Source organism: Haliaeetus albicilla, chromosome 1, assembly GCF_947461875.1.
Source record: "Haliaeetus albicilla chromosome 1, bHalAlb1.1, whole genome shotgun sequence".
Classification (NCBI taxonomy): domain Eukaryota; kingdom Metazoa; phylum Chordata; class Aves; order Accipitriformes; family Accipitridae; genus Haliaeetus; species Haliaeetus albicilla.
In genome coordinates, this window is record NC_091483.1 from 45,477,116 (window position 1) to 45,489,481 (window position 12,366).

General features: G+C 37.0%; 1 protein-coding gene across 1 annotated transcript in view; it reads right to left on the reverse strand.

Moving 5' to 3' along the window:
* The window catches only part of VEGFC (vascular endothelial growth factor C), an 82,701-nt gene that overhangs the window by 17,240 nt on the left and 53,095 nt on the right, over positions 1–12,366 (reverse strand). The window contains exons 2-3 of the mRNA XM_069787453.1: positions 6,984–7,197; positions 4,789–4,979 (exon numbers count right to left, since the gene is read on the reverse strand). Of these exons, the coding sequence (XP_069643554.1) occupies positions 4,789–4,979; positions 6,984–7,197 (405 nt within the window). The remainder of the gene's footprint in view (positions 1–4,788; positions 4,980–6,983; positions 7,198–12,366) is intronic.

Below are 12,366 nucleotides of genomic sequence, written 5' to 3' on the forward strand. Positions count from 1 at the left end.
ACCAGCCAAAATTAAAAGGCAGCATATCCTACAGACCAAATGTCAGCTTCATATGCTTGTATTTACTGCCTCCCAGTACGGACAGGTATATAATTAAAGAACTTTTCAGACTAATACAAAGATAAGTGAATAATCATAATAACTTTTACAATCATGTGTGCAACTTACAAACAATTTTTTTTCCCTGGGTTTTCATTCTTTTACACCTCAGTTCTTTAAATCCTTGAAGATCAGTGAATATGATCTGTACTGTACTTCTCAGGTGAGAAGCACAGCAAGAGGACACTGGGCAAAGGTGTCCTGAATCGCTCACCCAACCAGACTTGGACTTTGGTACTCCACAACCTGCAATTACTGTGATGCCAAGTGCACCAGTCCCCTGTCTTCTCAACCTTGTTATTTTTTCAGCCATGCTTGCCAGAGCTTCCAGGCCAGAGTTGCGTGGTCCCACAGACCACCCTGTAGTAGGCTCTTTTCAGTTCCCACACTGGCAGTGCTCTTCCTTTAGCCATTTATAGAACCGGCGTGGAGAACAGAAACAAGGGTGGGACCAGAGTCTGGTTCAGAACCTAGAGCTCAGCAGGATTTTAACCTTTAACAAAAAAAAAAAAACCCAAACCCCCAAAAAACCCCAAACAACAACAACAAAAAATCTAACAGCAGACAGGAATCTCTGAATGCTTGACCAAAAGCGCTATCAGAATTCCTGTAAAAAAAAATTTCCAGCACTATTAGAATTCCTGTAAAAAAAATTTTCCCATATATTCCTCCTCACTGATCCTTAGAAGGGCATGTATTTTTGATCCACTGTATTGATAGCTCCTTCTTTAGACTAGAAGGACTTCATGCCATGCTTTCCAGAAAAACTGTTGATTTCTATACAAAGTATTTCTTAGCTTCAGTGGCTAAATTAATTTATTCATCACTATTATCACATGTGCCAATATCCATTGTACCAGCACACATAAAATTATTATTATGATCACTAACTTCTGAAATATAAAATAATCAAACCTGTTATTTTTGTACCACGATGAGGGAAGCTTATCATTCTAGATACTTTTCAAACATAGGATTTATGTATGATTTTTTTTTTCCCAGATTTACATTAACTACACCATGTTCTTCTGAATGGACTGTGGTTTATTTTGGCAAGTTTCCCTTAAATTGATTGACTCTCAGTTTCCATCACTTGTGATCTTTGCACTTCCTAAAGTGTCAGTAAGGCCGGCCAAATATAACCAGTGTAACAGAGCACATTGTGTCTAGAGAGATTTTTAAACTAGGGATATAAGACTGTTTTCAAAACTCTAAACATCTCTATACTGGAAAGAATGAAAATAAGCTATTTGAAAAATGGTACATCATCATTATTTATTTTACTACCTAACTTTTCTGAAAACACAGTATTTCAAGGCTTATGTGTGATACAAGAATTAGTAACTTATCTGATATAATACATTTCATTTCATATCTGTTTAATATGCTTGGGTTCCTTATTCTATCTTTTTATATTTGAATCACCCCCCCCCCGAAATTTTAACAAAAAACATTTGGAAATTATACTGATATATCTCCCACTATTAATAGTACCTACTATATCACTACAATCATCAGTCTGTTTAACATAGAAAAATGCATGGGAAAAGGCATAAATGGTAAAGCTCAAAACGACTGAAAATTCTTGTGACATATGCATCTCCAAATTGTGTAAAGGAACACCATGTACATCTCAAATATGGCAAACAATTTCAAGCTCTTAACTTGTTTCCTGTGAGAAAAGTTCCTCTAAATCTAATTTCAAACTGCTTGGAAAGACGTTTTCCCTTGAGGGACTATTACTGTAACCATGAAACAAGAAGATTTAGGACCTTTACATCAAATGATCTGAAAGAAGCCAAAAAACTGTCCATCCCACCAGGCAAGAGGAAGAATGGAATGAGATGGCTGACATCTTCTCACTGCTTCCCTTCAACCTATAAGCAAGTACCTATAGGTGGGGCATAAAAAAGTACAGCTGAGGGACAGGCTGTTGCTGCACCAGGTAGTTCCAATCTTTTAACTGCTTTTGAATTACTCATGTCATGGAAAGAGAGAACAGATGTTTGAATAATAATGAATTAGAGATAAAACCAACACAACCGCACCACAAAACTAAAACCCAACCAATCACCTTCCACACAGACCTTCATTAGACAAGCCACCACCTACAAAGTTGGGCTATTGCAATGCCACGGATAAAACAAAAGAAAAAGATCTACTGCATTTTATGATTTAGCCTAGGGGGTCCTCAAATGTTTTCACAGACCTTGTACCACATCTTAATTAAAAAATTGTCTCATATCCCAATCATGATTGTATAAACACCACTTAGCAACTACAGAAACAGTCTTTGTGGAAAAAATGGTATTAAAAGCAAAGCAGAATACTTCTCTATTTTTCTCTTAATAAAGTTAAGTAGCTGGAAAGGAGGAACACAGCCCAAACTAGAGAACTATTGACCTCTCTGTGGACCACCACAGTGTTCCACAAGCCAGTCTGGGAACATCTGACCTAGTCCATTCTCCTGGCAATCAATTTGCTCCCCATAAAAGTAATTTCTATGCTTAGCTCTTTTAAATTAATTTTGATGAAAGCTGATACCAACTTTCTTTAGATTTTAATGTCTGGAACCAATGCCAGAGCTTGCCCTCACAGTAAGACCTCCAGCTGAAAAGTTAATTTCCCATTAAGTACTTTTTCTGCAGGATGAACAATATGAAGTTATCTTACGGAGTTTATGCACCAAAAGTAAAGCTACAAAAATGGTGACTTATGAAGAAACAGAAGATGCCTGGTTACTAACCATTTGTCCTCATTTCATTCAGGAAATAAAAGGAAAACAGTAGTGGAAATAGGTATGTAGGGTACCTGAATTCCACAGAAGGGTCTTGAATCCAATACTTTTTTCTTCCTAATTCTCATCTGATATAGGGTAAGCTGTGGTCACATAACTTTAAAAAGATTTGAGATGATGACAGATGAAGAGATATAGCTATAGCTCTCTTCCTTTATTAAGGTTTTTTTAAAAACTGCATTCTGTCAAGGACCAGATAAAACTGGAAAGCAGAAGCAAGACAGAAAACTCAGAGATTAAATTGCTTGCTTTTACAGAATAGTTAAGAAAACAAAACAATGCTATTGCCTCTTTCTTCTTTCTGAGAAGTCCTTTAAAATTTTCCTTTTCAGAGTCTCTCAAATCTTTTAACTAATCCTATCCCATCTTACCACCAATGACATCAAGAACTTAAAAAAGAAACTCAGTACTAAACATTTTCTACTAGGCAAAAAAAAAAAAAAAAAAATTACTTCACTCAATAGATATGAACAGAAAGATGAATAGAAAAGGATTATTTACCCCAAACTGACATGGTGCTGAAAGACTAGGAAATCTGTGCTAAATGGAACAACTCTCTGTAACTAGATCATCCTTTATTCCAGTAAGCTAAACTTTACAAATACAAGCCAAAAAAAAAAAAAAAAGGTCATATTTCTTGGTTTGTAACATGAAAATTACATTTGCATCTTTCAAGCAACTGGAATTAGGACAGCTCTTTGTGGGAATTACTATGGGCTTGAACAAAATCAGTGTTGTAGTTTTCCTTGTTTAAGCTATTTGAGTTACATTATTCCTGTGCTGTGTGGCTGTCTACCACTAGCTTAAATTTAGGATTGAAAATTCTTGGTAGAATATACCATTTCAGACAGACAGATTTGGTGAGAAATGAGGACAGAAAATGTAGTAAAAAAACAATGAGTTGGTTTTTTTTCCTGTGTTCTTCATGACCCCTTTTCCTAATACCCTCTCAAGAAGGCTCAGAGCACTCAGAAACTTCATGATAAAGAAATGACATTTCCATGGGCTACTATTTTAGCTATACAGTTGTGTATCTTCCTTATAAATATGTACTGCATTTTCAGCTAGATGAATCTAGTTGAAAAAGGAAGCAAGATTTATGCTAAAATTAGTTTTCTTCGAAGTATCAGAAAGATGAGGTAAAAAGCAAAAAGGCCACAACCAACAAAAAAACTACCAAATACTGTAATAAAAGCGAAATACCCTGGCAGATATTTTGAAGTGTGACTATTTTTACATGATTTTTGAGGGAAATGTTGTAAGATAATTGTGATAATTGTAATAGCTACTTAAAATAGAATAATGCGTGCCTGCGTTCCCTTCAAAGGCAGCTCACAGGCTCAACGCATAATTTCTGCACACTCCTGATCACTAGCCCTGAACTTGAAGAATCAAAACCACACATACACCTGAGAAAGATGCATTAAAATAAAATGAATAGGTACATTAATACTGTACTTAATACAGTAAAGTTCAGTTCCTAAAAGGCTTTATTTGCAACATGTATCCTGTCTGCCCATGTTCTAAAACAGTCTTCACTAATAAAATTACAGGATAGTTTTCCAGAGAGTGCTTGCCTCATACAGCAGGCAAATGGTAGATGCAAGAAAAAGCATAGAATTAAGTTTCATAGATAATCTCAAAACTGAGAACAGGACATCATAATTTACTACTTATTTTTCTCTCTTCCCCCCCCCAAAAAAAGGAATATATTTGAGGGAAAAGAGCGTTAACCACCTTCTTCTAGACAGTAGTCTCTTCAGCTGTTTTTCCTATGTATTCTGGAACTGATTTTTTTCCTTCCTTATAGTAGCAACAAAAGGTTTAAAATATGCATGATCACAAATGGATTTGCAAGGAGCACTTTGACTGTAATAAGAGTGAGAACTTACTGTCTTGCTGATGTAATTTGTGCTGATATTCATACACTGGAGTCCTTCACTGTTGCAGCAACCTCCACATCTGTAGATGGATACACATGGGGGTTTAAAGAAGGTGTTTGTAGTTGCTCCAAACTCTTTTCCCACATCCACACACACTTCACGTGGCATGCACTGAGTTTTTCTCCATTCAGTATCAATACCTGCCAAGTTACAGGGAATTTCATATGTTATAAAGTAACTGTTTAAAAACAATACTCTCCTGCAGTAAATTAGTAGAGTGGTTTTTTTTAAGTTTAGAACCAGAATATGCATTGCTAGAGTCAACACCCTTTATTCAGTGTCATACACATCTCTCTGTGTTAACGTCTAGCTAATTTTATTTCTTCATAGAGATGTGACATATTGTCATGGAGAAGAAGAAAAGTCACAGTGTAGCTAAGAGGGAACCCAACAAAGTTGGGCAGATCTTATGACACAGAATCATAGAATTATAGAACGGTTTGTGTTTAAAGTTCATCTAGTCCAATGCCCCTGCAATGAGCTGGGACATCCTCAACTAGATCAGGTTGCTCAGAGCCCCATCCAACCTGACCCTGAGTGTTTTCAAGGATGGGGCATCTACCAACTCTCTGGACAACCTATTCCAGTGTTTCACCACCCTCATTGTAAAAAATGTCTTCCTTATATCTAGTCTAAATCTATCCTTGTTTAGTTTAAAACCATTACCCCTTGTTCTATTGCAACAGGCCCTGCTAAAATCTTTGTCCCCATCTTTCTTATAGGCCCCCTGTAGGTACTGGAAGGCTGCTCTAAGGTCTCCCCGGAGCCTTCTTTTCTCCAGGCTGAACCACCCCAACTCTCTCAGCCTGTCTTCATAGGAGAGGTGCTCCAGCCCCCTGATCATCTTCGTGGCCCTCCTCCGGACTCACTTCAACAGGTCCATGTCCTTCTGATGCTGGGGGCCCCAGAGCTGAACGCAGTACTCCAGGTGGGGTCTCATGAAGGTGGAATAGATGGGAAGAATCACCTCCCTCAACCTGCTGACCAGCAGCTAAAGCTGTACATGTCCTTCCTCCTATGTTTGAGGTTAGTCTCACCTTGAGTGAAATCTAAAGAAGTACTGCCCATCTCTGCAAAGTAATTTTAACTGGTTCCACACAGTACTTCACTTGTATACTATATAGTAGAAACATTAAATTTGATGCCTACACACTTAACATGAAATTAGTTTGAATATGTTTACCTTGTTAGCTACAAAAGTATAATTTAAAGCAAAAGGTTATTATTTAGCAATTATATACTCCATATGATTTAATCTGAAAGGTGATATTTGTGCACAGATTATCCACGCAAATTTGGGCAAACATTTTACATCGTGTCATACAGCCTTTTACCAAATACAATCTTACTCTAAACAGCCATAACACTTGCAGTTGTACAGGCTCCTTTAGTCTCTCTTGGTGCCAGTTTTTGGTAGGCTATTCAGCAAAAATGGAAATTTCACCTAATGTGTACCTTAAAGTCTCCATTAAGGTACATGATTTCCAATATCACATCAAAAAATACACCTCCTGCTATAAATACCTGTGTTTCTCTGCCTGCAAGCGCTTGCTTAAACTGTAAGCTAATATATTTATATCCAGGCCATCTGAAACGCTAAGAGGTATTGACATACTGGTTTGAAAGCTGGTTTTTTTCTGATTTGAGTGTAACATCATGACAACTGCCCTCTTTAACAGGAAAAATCTACAAGTGGATTATTTAGCATCCTAAAGCAATAACGTGTAAGAGAAGAAAGCATTACCATCTGTGACGTAATTGCAGAAAATGAGCAGAAACAGTTCAATGAATCCAACTATTAGTACCCTCTCTGCTTTCTGCAAAATTGTTACAGTCTCTACAAAGCAGAATTCCTTATACCTGAAGAGAAACACTTAACTTCCTGCACTTACTGAGCTGAGAAAGCAGTCTATATCTTTCTTACAATGGATGTACCAAAAATACATCTGCGGAGCAATTTATTTCATTATGGAAGGTTGACTCTCAAAGATTTTTATATTATAGACATGACATCAGATCAAACTGCTGAGGTTGGTTTACTGACAATGCTTAGTTTTTAAAATATTTTTGACACAAGTGAGAAGCCTTCGGATTTTAATTTTAATTTATTGTGTGTTAGAACATATTTTGTGTCCTGTACTTACTTTTCAGGATCTCTGCATTATAGTGTGCTGCAGCAAATTTCAGGGAATCATCTGATCTTGTGTCAAAGCTGGAGTGTTCCCTGTTGTGTTGCCAACCTCCTTTCCTCAACTGACATTTGAACATTTTCCAGTATTCTGGGTAAAGTACTGTCATGAGTTCATCCACACTGGACACAGACCGCAACTGCTCTTCCAGGTCTTTGCTTGCATGAGCCTGTCAAAGTAACATGCAAGATTAATTACTTTCTCTATTACACAAGGTTTGCTGGAAACTAGCCTGAAAAACAACTCATACATTGTAAAATAAAGTTGTGCTCTAAGGGGTCCTCATTATAAAAACAGCTTTTGTCAGTCAGTGCCAACAGTACTATATTGACAAATACTGAAATGTTTTGCTTCTCCCACTAATTCTTTATCACTCCTGTAGCTGAAAACATCTGTTTGAGAAAGGAGCTATAGAATTAAGCCTATACCAGTACAATTTGAAGATTTATATATTAAAAAAAAAAAAAAGAAAGGCATTTTTATCCTGGAAAGAAAAGTTTTTATGATAAAATTTTGAATACTTAAACCCCAAAACATTTACGTGATGTTCATGTTATTTAATATCATATACTCTCAAAGTAACACCAAATTTTTGCCCATTTTCCCTTAGTCCAGGAAAATTGAAACACCCAGAAATGCAAAAACAGTTAAATTTTAAAAAAGAAGAAAATAATTCATGTTATTTTGTACCTTTTTAGGGGAAATGTTAATAAGCAAGTCCTGTTATAAAGCATTAATCCTTAAATCAGTATGAGTCAAGGACTTTGGTACCTTTAAGAGAATCTGAACTGCACACTCCATCACTGCTAAGAATTTCAACTGAAACTCTTTAGGACTCTAAGCACTACACTCCTTAACTTCTTGTTTCAAGAGTAGCCTCAAATCCTGTAATATCGCGTTCTTATTTGCTGGCTTTTACGCAAACTCATTGCAATTGCATTTTTCGGAAAGACTACGATTCAAATTCACATTCTAATTTCTCACTTATCTGAAAGATTCTTCTGTCCTCTTAAGATGAAACAATATATTGCATCAAAGGACTCCTGTTATTCCCTGCCCACCCTTCTCATCCATGAACTGCTGACTTCCCAAAGGGAAGGGCAGTAAGGAGAAAGAAAAATACTGAAGAACCTTTAGCCACTTTCTCAGCCTACGTGGCCCTTAGATGGCAGTATGAGACACAAAATATAGAGGTACACTCTAAAAAGTGTCTAGCAACTCGCTGCAGACTCTGTAGAGTTTACTGCAAAACTGTTGCTCTAGTCCAAGAAACACCAGGCTGTAACAGTGTAAAACCTGTGTCTAAAACCAGAAACGTGAAACTATAGAAATTGAAATTTGAGTTTCCTTATCAAACTCCACTACTAACAAAAAATAAGTTCTTTCACTTCAGTGATTTTGAACATTACACAAATAAAACAACCAGTTCTGAACCAGCTCACCTCAAACAAAACTGCTCCTTGTCTCACAAACAACTAAAAGAGTACAAAATGGCACATGCTGTTGCATCCACTTCCTTATCAGCTGTCAAATACAGGAGAAATGCCTCAGGGCACGGCAGATTCACAGAACTCATCTCCCTAAGTATAGTTAAACACAGAAGCCGAAGCTAACACAGATTTCAAAGTCATTTTCTGCGTTGAAGTGTTATGATGTTAAAAAAACATGTTTTCACTAAAGCCTCACTAAACCACAGTGTCATGACACACTACTTTGTCCTGGGAGATTTCAACAATCAAGCTATCAGTCTCAGAAACACACTCATTCGGGACTTCATCTCTTTCCTTGCCTCCATAGGAAGGGTCATGTCTTACCCAAGCCACCCAGCAAGCGGTATCTTGGGGCCTTGCCTTCAAATTTGTTGGCAACACGGGGCATCGCGCTCCCCACCACCCCTGCTCTCCTTGCAGGTTCCCAATCAGTAAGTCACAGACAAAAACCCAAGCTGAACAAACAACTCATTCAGCCACCGTCTGCTTGCTTTCATCTCTCCTGAGAGGTGAAAAGAGCAGGGTTGGAGTAGCCTCATCCCTGCCAGACTGTTTCCTGAGGGTGTTGCAGCACGTGCCCCTTGAGTATCGGGAAGCGGGTCGCTGCAGCAGCGCAGCGAATGCCAGCATGGCAGATGCCTGTCTGCCACGTGGTGGGAACACGTACAGCGTGGGAGGTCTCGGCGCGGAGGTGGCCGGCGCGTGTATCCCGTCACGAGGCTGGATGCCAGTCCATCGTGTAAAAGGCACAGAATGGAAACCGCGTTTAGGCAGCCAGTAGGTGAACCTAGGAGACCCAAGCAGATCGTGGGGGTGACGTGGAAAGGGAGTCCAACCAAAGGTTCACCAACCTTCGATGAATCCCTTGAAAGCCTGGGCAGCCCACTGTAGGCAAAATGTTGGCTATTGCTATTTCAGATATTCAAGGTACAGGCCTAGATTGACAGAAAAGTAAGTACTGAAACTCAAAATTACTTAGTTGATAAGAAGCCAGGGTATGGAGCAGGAAAGATGTTATATTTGTTAGAAATACTGTGTGTTGATAAAATCCTCTTTGGTCAGGAAATCAAGCCACGTCTTTCCAGCTGGACAGAAAATCTGATATACACGTATAAAATATGTATGAACAAAAGTCAAAACATGAAAAAAGTAGTGGCTTAATAAAGTATTGTATCAAATTTAATACAGTATTGTTTTCAACTGCATTTCTTCCTGGATATTCTATGGGCCAGAGTGGCATGTGCCTACTACATGAAGTGCTCACTTAATATGAACAAAAAGAAAACAATTTCTGGAGCGGATATATAGAATTACTTTTTAAAAAAAAATGAATCATCATTCTTGCATCTGAATTATTTTGTGCTTAGTTTAATAAAGCCATTTGCTTGTACGGATGGCTTCAATTCAAACTTACAAATATGCTGTGGAAAACCAGCTTGATCACTAGAAGGCCTTTGTTCTCTCCCCTCTTCTGATTTAGCAAGAAAGGGAGAAGGAAGTCCATACATGTATACTAAATACAGTACACGCGGTGCCCAGTTAGGAAAAAAAAAAAAAAAAGAAAAAATATGTTGATTTTTCAATATGTTTCCTATATTACCTTGACACAGATCAATGATTTCATCCTGGTATATTCACTGTAAGTTGATGTATTTTTTAACTGCAGCAAATTATTCTCATCCGTGTCAAACTGTTTAAAGGAACACACACGTAAAGAGCTTGTGGAGTGATTTAATTTTGTACAAGAGTCAAACTTTATTGTTGACATGAACATCAAATGAAATCTTAAGTTCTGGTTGATTAGAAATTTTTGAGAGGAATGCAACTGCTTCTGTAAATGTAATAGTTGTCTGGCAAAATTTTTTATTTTGTCCAAATTTTGGTTAATTTCATAAAAATATACTGTCTCGGTTCCTACATTTTATTTTAAATTCCTTGCTTTTTCTTAATTGTGCACTGGATTTTAGTGTAGGACAGAAAAAAAACCCAAACCCTCAAAATTGTTTTGCAGTGGAAATCCAGACTTCAACACCTATTTAGAATTTATGACAAGACACAAAGAAAGTGACAAAAATGTACTACAAATCAGAGGAGCTCTAATTTTTCATTAATCTTATGCAAGCCCAGATTACTGAAGTTTAGAGAGATAGTTTGTAGATGCAATTACTGTCACCCAGCCAGTTAAGCCCAAATGTAATCTTAAATTTAAAAAAAAATAAAAAAATTGTTCTATTGGCTGAAAGTAATATAACGTTAACAAATATTGTGATAAGAGAAATTCTACAACTTTTAGGACCAAAGCAAGCTTTCTGATAAGTGTAAACGATCCATCGATTTTCATATAAACAGTTGCAGTGCACTCCACATGAAATCCTGGACCAACTACTTAACGTTTTACTGGCAAGACATTCTGGGATCTATATTCTACACTGAGAAGGAAGCAGGAAATTGTGCCATCTGTGCCTGCAGAGGAAGGAGTTTCCTCTGTCCCATGTCTTCTATTTTCTTTGCTCAGTTAAAGGGTTCTTCTTCTTAAGTCAGTTAAGGGGTTGGAGTTTGTGCCCTTTTTTTTTGTTTGTTTGTTTTTTTAAAGCACCACCACTCCCTTCATAAGTGCTTATCTCTGTCCTTTGGTTGGCCATTCCACTGTTTTTCTCATTTTTACAGATTATCAATGTTGTCCTGCATGATCACTTAAAAATGCTAGAAGCTATATTCTGGAGAAAGATGTTGACTAAACCTTTGACTAGCCAATCTCTACAAGATGGTACATGATATTGAGCAAAACAACAACTTAAAAATACAAGAATGAATGCAGAATACAGTAGAGACAAGCTTGCTTCGTTTCACTTCTTCCACACTATTTCCTGAGGAACAGGGGAAATGACAAATACACATATAAATAAAGCAGTAAAGCTTGATGACAAGTGCGCTCTCACTATTATTTATTTAACTTAGGTACATTTAATTCTATCAAAGTATGTTTTTCACAATGTAGCTTCCCATTACATGGTATGTCCAGTTTTTAATAAAATTATAGCTTGCAAGGGCAGGGGCAGGATACCAAATAGGCTCTACATCCATTAACAAAATCAAATCCATAATAGACTTTCCACGCATTACATTATTTGTCTTTCACATGTCCCCGCTGTCTGCCTCTATTATTAATAACAAAGGTCAGAACACTTAATATTTGGCAGCATGCTTGACACATAATTGATGGTGTAATGTGCTATAACAGTACTTTACGCATCTGCTCCGACTATAGTTGTCAGCTCATTTCATTTTCAAGGATTTTGTTGACAATTCTTAATAGGAAAATGCTGTCTATAACACCCCCTCCATTTTAATATGCTTATATTCTGCATTTGACTGACTGAAATATATTAAAAATCAAGTAGTTAAATCCGAATGTTGAAACAGCGTGCAAGCAAATGGAAATATTGCAAAAGAAAAGTTTGTATAAACACTTCACTTGTATAATATTTTATTGCAATTTTCATGTATTTCAGTGCTAGTTTTTTGGAAGTTGATGACAGTAAAAAAAGAAAATATTCTAATTAAATATCTTAGCCATAGTTAAGAATTACGTTCCACTTTTTTGTCCACCTCTATGATCATGCTAGATTAGCCCTGATTTTGATCTCACATGCACCAATTTGTCACTAATAAAACTGAATGACTGTCCGCAGTTGCAATCTTTTAAGTTACCATTCAATATAGTAACAAAATAGTGCCTTAGAGAATAATTTTTTATTTCATGTTACTTTACATAAGTAGTAAGACCACTGCAGTTAATTTGAGCTAAATCAAAACATCATGAGAACAGCAGAGAGATTAGAATCGGT